Here is a 17,052-nt window from a genome sequence, read left to right on the forward strand (position 1 = left end):
ACACATTATCATCTCTCCAGCCAAACAACGACAGCCAATCTGTGTATCAGCAGCCTATTATTTTAATTTGATGTTTATTATGAACGAATTTAAACCAAGACTATATATACAATCTTAAAGGGTGATTATCTGTGACAACAGTTGTTGTATATTTGATCTTTATTTGTTCATCAAGCCTGTGGAGACGTCACTCATGTTACGGTACCACCTCGTAGTGAAGACAATGTACTCAACGTCTGTGCATATTTGGTGCCACCTGGTGGTCAAGAGGGGGAATGGGATTGGCCATCGAATAAGGGCTTCTTCGATTGCACTCCATGGACCGCAGTTCGGTTACAGTGACACTTTGTATTTGTATAAAAATAGTTTAAAGACTTTATTGGCTTTAAAAATTACTGGTTAGAGTTCAGTTTAGGTTTTATGTAAGAAATGAGGTTTTAGGCCTAGTTACATTTAGGAATTAGTTTAGAGATGGGTATGCATTAGGTTAGAGATTTAGGTTCATGGTTTCGGTATGGTATGGTTTAAGCTATTTATGTGGTTATGGTTAGGCGTTCTACGTACGTGTTTCCTCACGTTTTAGTAAATATTAGTAAGTGATTATTATTATTATAATGATGATTTCGCATCGAAACAATAGAGAAAGTTCATGACCACCGGTCGATACCTGTGCGGAAATGACGCGTTCGAGTATGCTTTGTAACGGTTCAGAAAGCATCCTCTCAAAGTAGGCCTATACGTCCAGATTTTCAGCTTGTATAGTTTCCCAAGGAGTAAGCCTAGCCTATCTCCGGTAGTTTCCACCGCCTTGTCAGTATCAGATAACTTCACACACATGGTAACCAGTGCCACACCGATTGCTTGCCATGTCCTTACAAAATAACAACCATACAGTAAAATCGTAATGACTTCTAATACCCAATTACTGTCGTCGCCGATATTGACTGATGCAGATAAACAGATCTCTTCCCCATTCAATGGCATAGGCTATTTAAAACAAATGCAGAAGCAAAATGACACCAATGAGATCACAGGAACTTGACGCAACAAGCAAGGATTTACGTTGATGTTGCTCCAATGAGCCCTTTTCATTGTCATTCATAAAGTGCGTCTCGTCAAGTCGGTTTCATATTGGAACGCGCCCCGTTGGGACACCGTAGGCTGCTGTCCACCAATAGAAGTGGAACGCCGCCCCGGAAAGCCAACACCTAACACCAAAACGGACTTCATCGTCGTGTTTGTTGTTGCATTGTGAGCCATGTTGTTGACTTCGGGAAAGCTTTCGTTTGTTCGGGGAATATCGCCACATTAACGTGATCATGTTTGGACAAACCATCAAGAATTTCAACATAAATTTCCAAAGGCGGGATGGGAGTAACGTTTATTCAAGCGGCGACTTGATGACTGGAAAGATTTCCTTCGAACTTACCAAAGAATGCGTGATCAATTCTATCACGTTGACACTGAAAGGCAAAGCGAATGTTGCCTGGAGAAAGGGAGGGAAGAAAAGACGTGGCGTATCTGCAAAAGTTGTATATTTCAACTTCAAAAATGTTATCATGATGAACCGCGAAGGTAGTTCTGCGTAAACAACTCAAAATCTGACCGGATTTCAGAATGAAACGATTCGATGTGAATCCGTATACAATGTGCATTTAACTTCACTTTATCCCACTGTCTGCAGCTGCCGTTCAGTCCAAATTTCCACCTGGAACGCATGTGTATCCGTTTACATGTCAAATCCCACAAGGGTGTGTATGACGTTTTTCTGAAAGTGATTTGTAGGCCTGATCTTTGTAGACATATTGTTGTATGCTTTTTTGGTTTGTAACCAGTCAGTCTTTTTATTTATTTTTTTCCACCAAGGGACTTCCCGTCTTCTTTCAAGGCGTTCGCTGGTCAAATAGCTTACACTTTGATAGTGGGTTTCGATAGGCCATGGCACCTCACTAAAGAGTTTGAAACTGAGGTCAACTTTGCAAACCGTTGCAATCTAACCTACGAACTTATGGTAAAGTACCAAGGCAGACTGCAACAGTAGGGCCAGCACTTAAACTCCAATTAAACATATTTTGTATGCCTGTTCATTCAGATTGAGACTCATTCTGTCCTCTCCATATTGCTCTTCTATAGGCACCTCTCTCCGGCTCCAACAGTATGACGGTGTGCAGCCTGTGGTGTGCATCTGGTCCCATTTCAATGAATGTTCGTCTTGAGAGGGCAGCTTTTCTCCCCGGTAAGGAAATCCGGCAAACGTTGCTTCTGCCTTGTGGCACAAGATACAAGACAGCAGGTTCAAACTCGTTTTGTCTTTAAATGCCTTTGTTCTGAATGCAGGGGAAGAAGTCAAAATCATGTGTGAGTTCAGCAACTCAACATCTCGACCAGCCACCACCAAGGCACGCCTTCTTCAGAAACAGATGTTCTACACTCTTAACCATGTCCAACACCGGAAGTTTGAGCAAACTCTGGCGCGGCAGACTGGCCTTGTGGGTCGCCATAGCCCTGAGGCTCACAGTGAGCTCACAATCACTATACCTTCAACCGTGCCTTTCTCAATCTCCAACTGTGCCATCTTGGAAGTCAGTTACGTAATTGAGGTAAGTGAATAATGGTTGTAATGCACGTTTTAAAAGAGTAGGAAATACCTCTTGTGACGACACTAGGGTACCCACCTCAGTTATGCTTGTTCTGAGTACGGTCCACCTGCTGCAGATCCAGCAGAGCCTGGTGGAATATATTGTGATTTAAAGAGGGTAACTAATAACCAAACAGCATTCTCCCTTCTCCATGCTGTTTGTTCGATTTGAGGCAGAACTTCCGGCATGTTTCTGACAAGACACTGTTCAAAATGCAGCTTGCATTTTGAACAGGGCAATCGCATGCATTGGCGAAAATTGATTTGCATAGTCTTTGCTGACTGTTTTCTGCAACTTCCTAGGTGTGCTTTTCTGTCAAGTACTCCCCTGACCTCACAGTGCTGTGTCCTATTGTCATCGGCAATCTTCTGCAGGACTCTTTAGCTCCACCACCACATGTGTGAGTATGATAGAAACTCATCTGTTGTGGATATATATATATATATATATATATATATATATATATATATATATTATATTAAGTGCTGGTTAGCCTTTGCCAATTTGTATCCACTCAACATTGATATGTAGGTCTATACTCTAGAATACTAGATAAGTTAATATTCTCGCATTCTTGTCCGTGAGATATTTTCCCAAACCCTGAAAAATGATTTTATGGTTTGAATGCTATTTATTTGGCCAAGTGAGTGTTGAAGTAGATAGCCCAGTTGAGTCGACCTCAGAAAGACATTTTCAAATTCCTGCTTTGCATGGAATGACCATGTTTACATCCGGGACTTTTGTGTATCTTAAACCTTGTCAATGTGCTGGATAGGCCTGAATGGCTTAACAAATGTTTTCGTTGACACCCAATTACCGATGACAGGGTTAAGCACAATTTTATGTTAATGAATTCGATATTCTTTGTAATTATCTGTGTTACAATGCAGTATTACAATTGAATTAGTCCTTCCTTTTGTTACTGAAGTAGAATGTTGATATCTATCTCTTCTGTTCTATTCCTCCTATTTCATAAATGTTCTTTAACATTAAATATTACACCAATTAATGCTATCAACATTCAAACCAATCTTTCTGGAAAAAGGCCTGACTGAATTCCATGGCCAAACATCCGAGATTTCTGTTTCCCAACCATATTTTAGCTCTCACTGCCGTTACAAGTTATCGTCAAAGTTGTGACTTTTTAAAGATAAATGTAAAAACTCTGGCAGATTTTCCTGAGGTTAGCATTTACCTTTCCTTCTCTACTTTGCCATAACTCTGCCTCCTTGAATGTCAAAATGTGTCAAGACCAAATAGTTGTGCAGGTAGGAATCAAGTTTTATGTTTTAATTAATCAATCATGTTTTAACCCCTCATCATGGTAAATTAAATCAAATACTACAGACACTAAGTGTCCCGCAAGGAATCATTTTTCGTCAACTAGCCTTAACAATTTGCATCCCAATAATGTTGAAGGGTAACAGATTTGACATGATGTGCTACGTTTTCTGAGCTTTCTAATCAATGTTCAATATATTTCAGAGGGGACAGTGAGTTATAGCTTATAAGTTAAGTTACGAGGCCAGCTGTTGTATTCCTGTATCCGGACAACAAAGTTGAAATTCTTCAATACAGCTTTATTAGGATGCTTTTTGAAACGTGTCTCCGAGTGCATTCTAGCTATTAAATCCTGTATAATACAAGCCTAGACAGTACTCAACCTTAAATACAACTTTACGAATTCTATAATTTGCTTTTTTTGTTCAGTGCTAAAGCCAGTGGAGATGTTTATTTTTGTTCATTGTGGCTCTTTCACCAGGTATTTGCCAAAGATTTATTTTCAGGTTTATTCCCTGTTTCGAACCATTGTCATACCAACATTTCTTTGTACTCTTTCTTCTTTTTATTGCGACAATCTGCAACCATATTTATGTCTATATATATATTGAATATATACAGTAAATCTTTTTATTAAAAATGTCAAACTTCTTTGTTTTGGACTTCTTTTAATGCATTGGGGTTTGGTTGTACAGATGCTATAAATATGTCTATATTACCATTGAGATTTCTGAGTTTTATTCCAACATCTGGTTATTTATCCATCTTATGTATTACGATCCATTATTTCAAATATAACGGAAGAAGATGAAGTCAATAAGTATTCATCTAGTATATAATTTTTATAAAATGATATATTTCTGGATCCAAAAAAATAAGTTATATTTGCATTCCCTTCAAATATAATTCTCTTCATCCATTTACATTTAAAGAACATGTCTTTATCAATCATATTTTTTTTAATGTACACCTAAAAAAGCTGTTTATTATGAATTGTGATGTTGACAATATTAGTAGTTCTTGTTAGTTAGAATATAGTAGAACCATTATACTTCACAACTGCCATCATTAAACATGCATTAACGTGCTAAAGTACCAGACGAGAGAAATACATTTAAATGTATTAATGTCCACATTACTTCATTTGAATATAACATTTTCTTTCAGTCACACACACACAAGTTTTCGATCCAGTTCATACAGTTGTGTAAAGCAATGACAAGCCCTTCAACTTGTGCACACTCTCTCTATTTCTCAAATACGCTCAACCAGTAGTTAGGCTGCCTGAATGACCCACAGCAGACCTAAAACATAGTGGCGTTTTTGATCAACAATATACTATTGCCTTGACTTTAGAATGGATGAAAGATGATTAATAGATCCAGTCGGCCATTTCTTTTAACCGTGGAGGCCTAACGACCTCCATGGCGCACAGAGATGAGCAGCCGTCACATGGAGTTTGGCCTCACCGCTGTGGCTTGTCAACAATCTCACCTCTCCTCCCCTTTAGTCGGCCTATTCTGTCAAATTGATGCTTTTACTCACAGTCACTCACTCACGGTCTCCATTATGTGGATAAGGAGCAGCTGGTTGTTAGGAAGTTATTTGTCTGACATTAGGGTTTAAACCCTGAACCTTTGCCTGTGAGGGATACGCCTAGCCACTACACATCCTGTTGCCTAGCTTGACGAGGATGATGATGATGATGATGATGATGTGGATGCTGCTTAGGAAAACAAGACCAGTGCAGAGATTTGACAAATGCTTTGTTTTTCTTTTAATTTAGTTGTGATGCATCACTATGTTAAAGGCCTACACAAAGATATTTCAAATATGCTTTTGGTTTATTTTTTAATAAATTAGTTCTATCAGGCCTACCACAAATCAAAATCATCGGGGCATCTCGAGTTAGGATCCACGGGTAAGGTCCTTTTTAAAGGGACTGTCAATGTATAAATTGACAATAGGCTAAATAAATAGGATGTAATACTAATTTACCTAAATTAACCTTTCCCCGGCTCACTCTATTGCAGCGCCCCATCTGGTAGACTTCCCTAGCCATCGAGATGCTTATCCCAGGATAAAGTACCCTCTAAATCCATAGGGAATGGGTATAACGTGTGACCCAAAGCCATTTTGCCAGGAAACAGCAGCGAGCGCTTCAAACAAGTGTGCTTGTCCTCTACGTACACCTCATCGGGATAGGCCGTAGTAGGCTCTGTTTGCTTTTAATCTATATTTTTTATCAGACTACAGCAAACAAGGAATTTATAAATCAGAAGGGAAGGAGGCTGAAAATAACACTTTTCAAACTAAAACCTTTTTTCCTTTACACAGACATTTTTGGGTGTAGCGCAGTTTTAAGTGCACCTGAGGTTCAATGGTCAGCATGGGATTAATAAATAACAAAAGGGGGAGTGTCGGGAAACACCTTAAAAGACATAGTATACGTTAGCTCCTTGCTCGACAGAGCAATCCCTCCTTCACTTCTCATTTAGGCCAAGTTGCGAGGCCATGGAAGACACTGTGAAGGATTTCTCGGTGTCTTACAATCGCATTAACAATGAAGACACCTTTACTGGAGGAGATTTCATCTCAGGGAACATCAAATTAGAACTTTCAAAAGATTGTAAGATCAATTCACTCTATGTGCAGATCAAGGGGAAGGCCAAGGTCTTATGGTCAGAAGACCATGGTAGAACGTCAACAGTTTACTCTAGCACAGAGAAGTTCTTAAGTATTAAGCAATCCGTCATACAGGAGCTCAAAGGACAGGGTAAGTGTGCTGTTTACAACATGAATCTCATTCATATGTGCATTATGTATATACAATGCTGTAATCAGAATCTCTCAACTTTTTATCAGTTTCTTGCTGCTGTACCAAAATAAAGTTAAAGTTAGACATATAAATCACAAGTCTTATTATGACAACAACAAGACATTGTTACATAATGACGATTAAATCGACATACTTTCAAATCCTAATTTGGCTGGTTTCTCCTAACTGCCTACCCTGGTTTTCATTTTCACTGTTGCAACCTGAGTATATTCTTCTATTTTAATAGGGATGAAGCATTACATTTCCCTCAAATGTACCTTTGTCTTTTGGATAAATTATCATAAAATAATTGTATGCACACACTTTCTGTTTCAATACCCTCCACAATTCTTGCCAAAACTAACCTAATAATGTTTTCATTATAGAAAGCCAAACGGTTGGCCAAGGGTGCTATGCCTACCCATTCAACTTCCAGATTCCTTCAAAGTATGCTACATTTATTTATATCGTCATTTCTATCTGCTATCAATCTGTTTTATAGTAGAGGACCTTATGATATTTTGGAGGTTTTGTTTCACCTAAACTTTCTTTATGAAAAAAGAAATGCATAGTAAGTAATGTTTCACAATTCAGCTTGTTCATTTTATTTAATCTTTTCCAAAAATGTATTTCAGAGATCTTCCATCATCCTTCAAAAGCTTCACTGGGAAAATCCAGTACAGGGTGAAGGCCTACCTGAGTAGGTCTATGAGCCGAGATACCAAAGCTAATGCTCCCTTCACCGTTATTTCCAAAGCCAGCTGTAGTCCAGAAATGATGGTAATGATCTAGCCTTTCTAACACGTTTGACTTACTAAGCTTTTGTCTTATTTGTAATTATCGTCATTTGTTTTGTTGGGATATTTTGGTAAATGGCGAAAAGGAGGCCTCATCTTCAAAGTAGAAATACTGCCTAAACACCTTTACATAGAATGTCTATCAGTTGTGTAGAAAGAACCCCAAGTGTTTTAGGTCTATATTACAAATGGAAGTTGTGTTTCTGTACTTTCAGATTCCACAGCATAGTACCAAAGATCAGAAACTAAGACTCTTCAACTCAGGAAAAGTGACCATGGATGTTCACATAAATAAAATGGCCTTCTGTCAAGGTAAAGGTCCCTCTGTTTTCACAGTCAAATGATTCTTCAATGTCCAATACTTAAAGTAACAATGTAATGAATACAACAAACCTCCCAAGAAATATTAGGATAATCTATGTTTGATTACCAACGATGATTTAATGAATGCATTCATTCATTCATTAGCCAATTGTCTGCCTTATTTTCCTGTCATCTGCCTTGCAGGTGAGGCCATGCAAGTAACAGCCTACATTCAGAACAGTTCATCCCGGGACATTAAGCCCAAGTACTGCTTGTACTTAAAGACCAGCTTTTTTGCAAATGGGAAGAAAAAAGTAAAGACCAAGGACCTGGTGAAAGAGGTGGGGGAGCCCATCCCCCACTCCGCCGGCCAGAATGTGATCAGGGTCATCACCGCCCCCGCCACCACCGAAGTGTCCATCTTGAACTGTTCCATCATTAAACATGAGTACAGACTCAAGGTGTGTATCTTGATGTTGCCAACAAACATCTTTATCTGGTTCCCCTCATAAACCTATCACTATCACTATCGTCCGCCGAAGTCCTGCACAGAGGACACAGAGTGGAAGCACTCTCTGTGATCTGATGTGTACTGCTTTGTTAACAAGCCATGCAAACGGATGTGGAGTAACAAAGTATAAATACTTTGTTGAAGTCGTGTTTTGGAGTGTCTGTGCCTTTCTTGAGTTTTTATATTTTCTGTTGATTTGTTGTTGGATGCCAGCACTTGGTTCTTGCTTTGTAACCATGCATGTCTTGCCCGTTAGGTCTATCTGGACGTGAAGTACCAATTCGACCCGGAGGTCGATTTCCCCATCGTCATCCTGCCCGCCACAGCATCTCCTGGCCTGGGTCAGCCTCCTGCCTATGGGGGCTATGGCTTTGAGGCGTTCGGGAACCCTTCACCTACCTCAGCAGCCTCTGAACCCTCTGCCCCACCTCCGCCTCCCTCCTACGGGACATACAGCCTGTATCCCCCCTTGTCTTGAACTTAACAACGAACAACAACAACCAGTATCTGACATTGAGTTGAAATGCTGAGTCGATTTGAAAAGATGGTACCTAAAGGGATATCATGTTATATACTTTGGTACATTTTACTTAATCAATCGGTCTAACACGTATCGTTGTTAATTACATTTTGGGCATTGATGGCTATGCTTCTACTGTTATTCCCTTTGATATAAAGTGTCAATAGGCTGCAGTAATTTGGTGTTCATTTAGCCTCCGTGGCCACTGAGTGCACTTGACAAATAATGCCTTCATGCACATTCATTCCACTGTCTATACACCTGTTAATATGAAACGTTCATAAAACTCTTCACCTAATAAATACACACGTTTGTACACCCAATTATACAAACTCATGCACCCATGGACTCATTCATATGTCCATTATACACGTTCATTCACGTATTTATACATAATTCACTCACCTGTTCGCACACACATTCATTGAATTAATTATGCTTAAAATACATCCACATTCATACACATGCTCATACACCTGTACACATCAATGGTGATATCAACCATACAAGGCAACAACCAGCTCGCTAGAAGCAGATAAGGCAGCTTGCCTTGTTTCACTGAGAAGGAACCAGCAACCCTCCAGTTTCCATATCAACCTATCTACCTCATGGGATACTGTTTGGATCGCACCAAAATCTAAAGATAATCTGAAAATCTTCTGTATAATGTAAATTCAATTCTTGCAATGTATTACTGGATAGACTAATTTAAGATTAAATCAATTAAGAGAGACAACGATTAAGTTTAAGCGTCAAAATGTCAATTTATTTGATTTCTTTTGTCTTGTTTTTTTATGCTACCATGAGGACCCTATTATGTATGACCTGAGAATATTCCAAAAAACTCATTGCTTCCTCACAATTAAAGGCTTTATGTGCAATGAGATTACCCTGGTATGGTAAAATACCATCTAAGGAGAACAAACATGCTGGAATCCAATCCAAAAAGTAAAACGTTTCGCAAATCTAGCCAGTTCTATAGAGCTTTGGTTATTGTAAATAGAGCAAACAGCTATGTCTAAATTACTCCTAGTTTCCCAATTTCTGAATCGGTTGACATGCCAAACATTAGCCACGTATCCGATACCACGTGTCCTCAACCACCACTATCAGGTATGGAAGGCAATTAGGCCAAAAATAATCAGAAGGCTTCAGTCAGTAAAGATTTTTGTTTGCCAATCAGATTGCTCAAAAATATATATGTTAAGAGTGGACGTAACTGCGTCGAAACTGAATTTCTTTCTTTTAGCTACAACCTTTCTTCATTTCCACAAACATTTTCGGTGTGGCACAGTGTAAGTGCACCTGAGGGTCAATGGTCAGCATGGGATCAATAAATAATGAAAAGGGGTAGTGTCGGGACACACCTTACAAGCCATAGGGCTATATGAGCTCCTTGCTCAACAGTTCAGACCATACAAAAGACTGACTCCTTCACTTCTCATTTAGGCCTAGTTGCGAGGCCATGGAAGACACTGTGAAGGCTTTCTCGGTATATTACAATCACATTAACAATGAAGGCACCTTTACTGGAGGAGATTGGATCTCAGGGAACATCAAATTAGAACTTTCAAAAGATTGTAAGATCAATTCACTCTATGTGCAGATCAAGGGGAAGGCCAATGTCTTATGGACGGAACAATATGGCAAAACTGTAGTAGTTTACTCTAGCAAAGAGAAGTTCTTTACTATTAAGCAATCCGTCATACAGGAGTTCAAAGGACAGGGTAAGTGTGTTGTTTACAACATGAATCTCATTCATATGTGCAATAGGGGTGGGGAAAATAATCGATTCTTCGATGCATCGCGATTCTCTGAAACGATTCGGTCTCGATGAAGATAAATTAATAATCTGAATTTAAATATATATTTTTAATTATTATTATTTTTTTAATTTGTTCGCCTGCTATGACGGAGTATTAGGGCCACACATGCCGTGACGAGATTAAAGTCGACACGTCGAATGTCAATTTATTTGATTTCTTTTGTCTTGTTTTTTTTTCTTTTCGTAATTATCTCGTAATTACGAAATCAGAATCCCATAGCCTATAGTCTTCCACAACATGTGGTTCAGTTGATTGTTGGTCGGACTCGGTACCTCCGTAAAGATGGAAAGAAATGGGCAGATTCGGAGTTTGCGGTTCAATAGATCATCAGTGAAGCATCGTTGCGACACCACTGACACCTCAAGCTAAATGTAGTAACCTAGAGACCCAGCTACAACATTGTTTTCATCCAAACGAGCTGTCTTTATAGCGAACGGTGAATTGCATTGGCTTCTATGAGCTGTCGGCTTTCAGTCGCGACCTTAGGGATCGTCTGCAAAGTGCAAAATGGAAAACGACCACAATGGTCAAATTTAAATACCGTCGCCATTAGATTATATATAGTCATGGCCTCTATATGGTCTTACTACAATCTTTAGTTTTGAAAAATATATCTCTACTTATTTTAAAGGATTTTTCATTTTGCAATAATTTCAATAGCGTCCCCATTATTAACTCTAGAGCCCCAAAACTTGTTCCATGTAGGCATGGCCCATATTTTTCCAAACCAAAGGTTGTAGTCTGACCATAATGAGCCCAAGCCTCTATTGAACAAGTTTTGGGGCTCTAGAGTCAATAATGGCGACACTTTTGAAATTGTTACTATAAAAATTCCTCAAAAATAATAAGAGATATATTTTTCTAAACTAATGGTTGCACTAAGACCATATAGGCCATCCCTATGGAACAAGTTTTGGGGCTCTAGAGTTAATAATGGCGACGCTATTGAAATTGTTGCTAAATAGAAAATCCTTAAAGGTCCCATGGCATGAAAATCTCACTTTATGAGGTTTTCTAACATAAATATTAGTTCCCCTAGCCTGCCTATGGTTCCCCAGTGGTTAAAACTTGCGTTCGGTGTAAAACGAGCACTAGGTGTTCTGCTCGCCTTTGAAGAAAACGGAGGCTCAAGCGCGCTGATTTGGAATGTGGTCCCACATGTCGTCATAAAGCATCTAAGCTCCTCCCCTTTGTCTGCCTTGCCCGCCCAGAGAATTTGGCCCGTCAGACCGTGCGAGCGAGTGTGATTACACAGTCTGTAACGCAAGTGTTTGCTGTCGGTTCTTTGACGTCTCTTGTATTTCCACAACGAGACTGTAGTGGGGTTATCTCAGCCATGGTTGAGAAGGAATTGGGGGAAAGGAACTTTGGCTTTGACTCCCTCAAGAACATGAACCACGACATGGAGGAGAAAGGGATTGTTGGCCGCGAATGTCTCCCGCTTGAGCCCCGCTTCCCGCTGCCGAGGGACCGCTGCCGAGGGACCACCGCCTCGGCGCTGCAGGAGGCGGAGGTGCCTAAGCGCTGCCCGGCAACAATCCCTTTCTCCTTCATGTCGCGGTTCATTCTACTTCAGATTGATGTGGACGTGGAAGAACCAGGAACGGAGAACCCAACGCGGTCGTTTGAGATTCATAATATCGGCTCACACAGCTTTTGGCCGTGATAATATATATTATATTATATGATATAGATATCTGTGTCTAATATGATATTATTTAGATATAGAGCTCAAGGACTCCCGTGTGTTCTAGAATATTTACAGAACACGGCTAAAGGCTGTGTGCGCCTCCCATTGGCCCACTAATACCTATATTAAAGCATCCATAAAAAAGCATGCAATGGGACCTTTAAAAATAAGAAATAATAAGAATCTGCCCATTTCTTTCCATCTTTACGGAAGTACCAAATCCGACCAACAATCAACTGAACCACATGTGGTGGAAGACTAGGGCTGCGTTTTATTATCCATCCGTCTACTCTCGGAGGTCCGAGGACGTTGCCTAGCGACACGCACAAACACGCCCTTTTCCTCGGACGGCGAACTCGCCATCTCGGTTGAACTCAGTGGTGACCGAGCAAAATTCCGAGACAGAATTCAAGATGGCTGCGCCCGGTGTGACTTGAAGTATGAACTGTTTTCATTGTGCTTGGACCACTTTGGTGGTTTAAATGGCAATTTCAATCACTCGTATTACTGCAATACCTTGCTGCATCCGTATCTCTGCCTATGGCCTATAGCCTACTTATTTTGGAGCGCTTGGTCCTCTGTCAATGCAACCGCGACAACAGCTTTCCGGGTGGCGTCCATGTTTTCCTCCAACGATCGAGCGAAATAATAAAACGCTTGAAGTGTGGGCGTGGCGTCAGATCCGAGATCCGAGTAGTAGGCTATGGGATTCTGATGTCGTAATTACGAGATAACTATCTCATAATTACGAGATACATACATCGCAATTATGAGATAATTATCTCGTAATTATGACATAAAAATGTCGTAAATATGAGATAACTATCTCGTAATTATGAGAAAGATAAATATCTCGTAATTATGAGATAATTATCTCGTAATTATGACATAAAAATCTCGTAATTATGAGATATTTTCTCATAATTATGAGATCTTTGTCATAATTACGAGAAAACCTGATTTTTTATTTGTGATGTGAATGCAATGCGCCAACGTAGTTTTTTTAATGCAAGCTGCATTAATTATTGCATTGTGCTAGAAAGTCATATTTGTGACAAAAGCTTTTCTCTAATATAATATTAGATAAGTTAATTAATCTGTTGACGTCTTTAATGATCATCACAAAAGTAGGAAGTGATTGGCAAACTCTGGGTAGCAAATTCAGATGTATTTTTGAAAATCACGCATGGAAATGTAGGCCTACATACAATTTTTTGTTGCATTGAGATGCATCGATAATCGTTTTAGAAACGAAACGTTGACCTCATAAACGGAATCGAATCGAATCGTGAGGTGCCAAGAGATTCCCACCCCTAATGTGCATTATGTATATACACTGCTGTAATCAGAATCTCTCAAATTTGTATCAGCTTCTTGCGGTTGTACCAAAATAAAGTTAAAGTTAGACATATTAGTCACATCCATTATGACATCAACAAAACATCGTTATATAATGACAATTAAATCTACATTCATACTTTATAATTGTTGTCACATGCCTGTCATTGCACATTACCTGAGTCCTCCACAAGGTTTTTTGAGAACCTATTGCTAACGCTAATGATCTAGTCATGTTTTTTGGGGGGCTTTAGAATGAGGCCTGAAAGGAGGATCAGGATTTTTCAGATAGATTCTTTCAAATTCTAGCCTAATCTGGCTGGTTTCTCCTAATTGACCTAACCTGGTTTTTATTGTCACATTTCCCTCAAATATACCTTTGTCTTTTGGATAAATTATCATTAAATAATTGCATGCACACACTTTCTGTTTCAATACACTGCACAATTTTTGCCACAATTAACCTTCTAATGTTTTCGTAATAGAAAGCCAAACGGTTGGCCGAGGGTGCTATGCCTACCCATTCAACTTCCAGATTCCTTCAGAGTATGCTACATTTATTTCTATCATGACTTTCTATCTGCTATCAAGAGTGGACCTTATGCTATGTTGGATGTTTTGTTTCAACTTAACTTTCTTTATGAAAAAAAAATGCAAAGTAAATAATGTTTCACAATTCAGCTTATTAATTTTATTTAATCTTTTCCAAAATTAATTTCAGAGATCTTCCACCATCCTTCAAAAGCTTCACTGGGAAAATCCGGTACAGGGTGAAGGCCTACCTGAGTAGGTCTATGAGCCGAGATAGCAAAGCTAATGCTCCCTTCACCGTTATTTCCAAAGCCAGCTGTAGTCCAGAAATGATGGTAATGATCCGGCTTCTAGCCTTTCTAACACGTTTGAGTAACTAAGCTAAAGTCTTATTTATATTTATCATAATTTGTTTTTTGGAATATTATGGTAAAGGGCGAGTAGAAGCCTCATCTTCAAAGTAGAAATACTGCCTAAAACATTTTTAAAATGTAATGTAATGTCATCAGTTAAGTATAAGGCACCCCAGGTGTTTTAGGTCTATCCTACAAATTGTAATTGTGTTTCTTTTCTTTCAGATTCCACAGCATAGTATCAAACACCAGAAACTAAAACTCTTCAACTCAGGAAAAGTGACTATGGATGTTCACATTAATAAAATGTCCTTCTGTCCAGGTAAAATTCCCTCTGTTTCCACATTCAAATGTTTCTTTAGTTCAATACTCAGTTACAAATAATACAACAAACCTCCTGAGAAAAAAACTTGTCTCACATCTATATTTTGCTACCAACGATAAATCAATGAATGCAGTCATTTATTCATTCGTTCATTTGCCAATTGTCTGCCTTATGCCTTGCAGGTGAGGCCATTCAAGTCACAGCCTGCATTCAGAACAGTTCATCCCGGGACATTAAGCCCAAGTACTGCTTGTACTTAAAGACCAGCTTTTTTGCAAATGGGAAGAGAAAAGTAACGACCAAAGACCTGGTGAAAGAGGTGGGGGAGCCCATCCCCCACTCCGCCGGCCAGAATGTGATCAGGGTCATCACCGCCCCCGCCACCACCGAAGTGTCCATCTTGAACTGTTCCATCATTAAACATGAGTACAGACTCAAGGTGTGTATCTTGATGTTGCCAACAAACATCTTTATCTGGTTCCCCTCATAAACCTATCATATCGTCCGCCGAAGTCCTGCACAGAGGACACAGAGTGGAAGCACTCTCTGTGATCTGATGTGTATTGCTTTGTTAACAAGCCATGCAAACGGATGTGGAGTAACAAAGTATAAATACTTTGTTGAAGTCGTCTTTTGGAGTGTCTGTGCCTTTCTTGAGTTTTTATATTTCTGTTGATTTGTTGTTGGATGCCAGCACTTGGTTCTTGCTTTGTAACCATGCATGTCTTGCCCGTTAGGTCTATCTGGACGTGAAGTACCAATTCGACCCAGAGGTCAAGTTCCCCATCGTCATCCTGCCCGCCACAGCATCTCCTGGCCTGGGTCAGCCTCCTGCCGATGGGGCCGATGGGGGCTATGGGGGCTATGGCTTTGAGGCGTTCGGGAACCCTTCACCTACCTCAGCTGCCTCTGAACCCTCTGCCCCACCTCCGCCTCCCTCCTACGGGACATACAGCCTGTATCCCCCCTTGTCTTGAACTTAACAACGAACAACAACAACCAGTATCTGACATGGATTTGAAATGCTTTGTCGATTTGAAATGATGGAATTTGAAACAATTACTATCATGTTATATGACTCATCATGTTATATATTCTTGTACATTTTACGCATTCAATCTGTCCAACACGTAAGGTTGTTATTTGCATTTTACATCGTCTGCTAAATGCGTAATTGTAATTGTACTGTTAATCCCTTTGATATTCAGTGTCCATAGGCTGCAGTAATATGGTGTTAATTTAGCCTCCGTGGCCACTGAGTGCACTTGACAAAGAATGCCTTCATGCACACTCATCCCCCTGTATATTTATACATCCATGAGTCAACTTTTCACAGACACATTCACTGAATTATACATGTTTAAAATACAACCATTCATTCATACACATGCTAATGCATCCTTTCAGTCATACACATGCTCATACACCCGCACACATCGATGGTGGTATCAACAATACCAGGGAACAAACAGCTTGCTAGAAGCATATAAGGCAGCTTGCCTTGTTTTAATGAGAAGGAACCAGCAACCCTCCAGTTGCCATCTCAACCTATCTACCTCATGAGATACTGTTTGGATCATATGAACCAAAAACTAGACAATCTGAAAGTCATCTGTATAATGTAAATTCAATTCCTGCAATGTATTACTGGATTGACACATTTAAGATTAAATAAATTAAGAGAGACAACAATTAAGTTGAAGCGTCAAAATGTCAATTTATCTGAGTATTATTTTTTTTTTATGAATAATACTACCATTGGGACCCTGTTATCTATGAACTGAGAATATTCCAAACAACACATTGCTTCTGCACAAAAAAAGGCTTTATGTGCATGAGATCACCCTGGTCTGGTATTATACCGGCTGAGGAGAACAACCATGCTGGAATCCAATCCAAAAAGTAAAACGGTACGATTACTTGAGACTTTGCTGTAACGTAGTATGCCAGATGTTTTTTTTTTATTCATTAAAATAACCATCCAACAAAAACAGTATAGAGCTGTGGTAATTGTAAATACATCAAACAGCTATATCAAATTACTGCTAGTTTCCCAATTTCTGAATGGATGGTCATGCCAAACATCAGCCAGTCGGTCAGGTTATTTTGTGTGTAAAGAT

General features: G+C 39.5%; 3 protein-coding genes across 3 annotated transcripts; all 3 read left to right on the plus strand.

The window, feature by feature from the left end:
* Positions 1-1,137: 1,137 nt before the first annotated feature.
* On the plus strand, positions 1,138-4,634 carry LOC130384630 (arrestin domain-containing protein 3-like). The gene is made up of 6 exons (XM_056592919.1): positions 1,138-1,575; positions 1,685-1,751; positions 1,867-2,011; positions 2,134-2,236; positions 2,338-2,600; positions 2,942-4,634. Exons 1-6 carry the CDS (start codon positions 1,320-1,322, stop codon positions 3,041-3,043), a joined length of 936 nt encoding a protein of 311 aa, XP_056448894.1. The 5' UTR covers positions 1,138-1,319; the 3' UTR covers positions 3,044-4,634.
* Positions 4,635-4,748: 114 nt separating this feature from the next.
* Positions 4,749-8,885, plus strand: LOC130384629 (arrestin domain-containing protein 3-like). The gene is made up of 6 exons (XM_056592918.1): positions 4,749-6,696; positions 7,125-7,185; positions 7,374-7,518; positions 7,751-7,847; positions 8,043-8,299; positions 8,606-8,885. The coding sequence occupies exons 1-6, from the start codon at positions 6,435-6,437 to the stop codon at positions 8,825-8,827; spliced, it is 1,044 nt and encodes a 347-aa protein (XP_056448893.1). The 5' UTR covers positions 4,749-6,434; the 3' UTR covers positions 8,828-8,885.
* A 1,449-nt stretch (positions 8,886-10,334) lies between these two features.
* Positions 10,335-15,962, plus strand: LOC130384287 (arrestin domain-containing protein 3-like). Its single transcript, XM_056592410.1, has 6 exons — positions 10,335-10,596; positions 14,209-14,269; positions 14,445-14,589; positions 14,833-14,929; positions 15,115-15,371; positions 15,670-15,962. Exons 1-6 carry the CDS (start codon positions 10,335-10,337, stop codon positions 15,907-15,909), a joined length of 1,062 nt encoding a protein of 353 aa, XP_056448385.1. The 3' UTR covers positions 15,910-15,962.
* Positions 15,963-17,052: the final 1,090 nt, after the last annotated feature.

The sequence above is a fragment of the Gadus chalcogrammus genome, chromosome 6 (genome assembly GCF_026213295.1).
Source record: "Gadus chalcogrammus isolate NIFS_2021 chromosome 6, NIFS_Gcha_1.0, whole genome shotgun sequence".
Lineage (NCBI taxonomy): Eukaryota > Metazoa > Chordata > Actinopteri > Gadiformes > Gadidae > Gadus > Gadus chalcogrammus.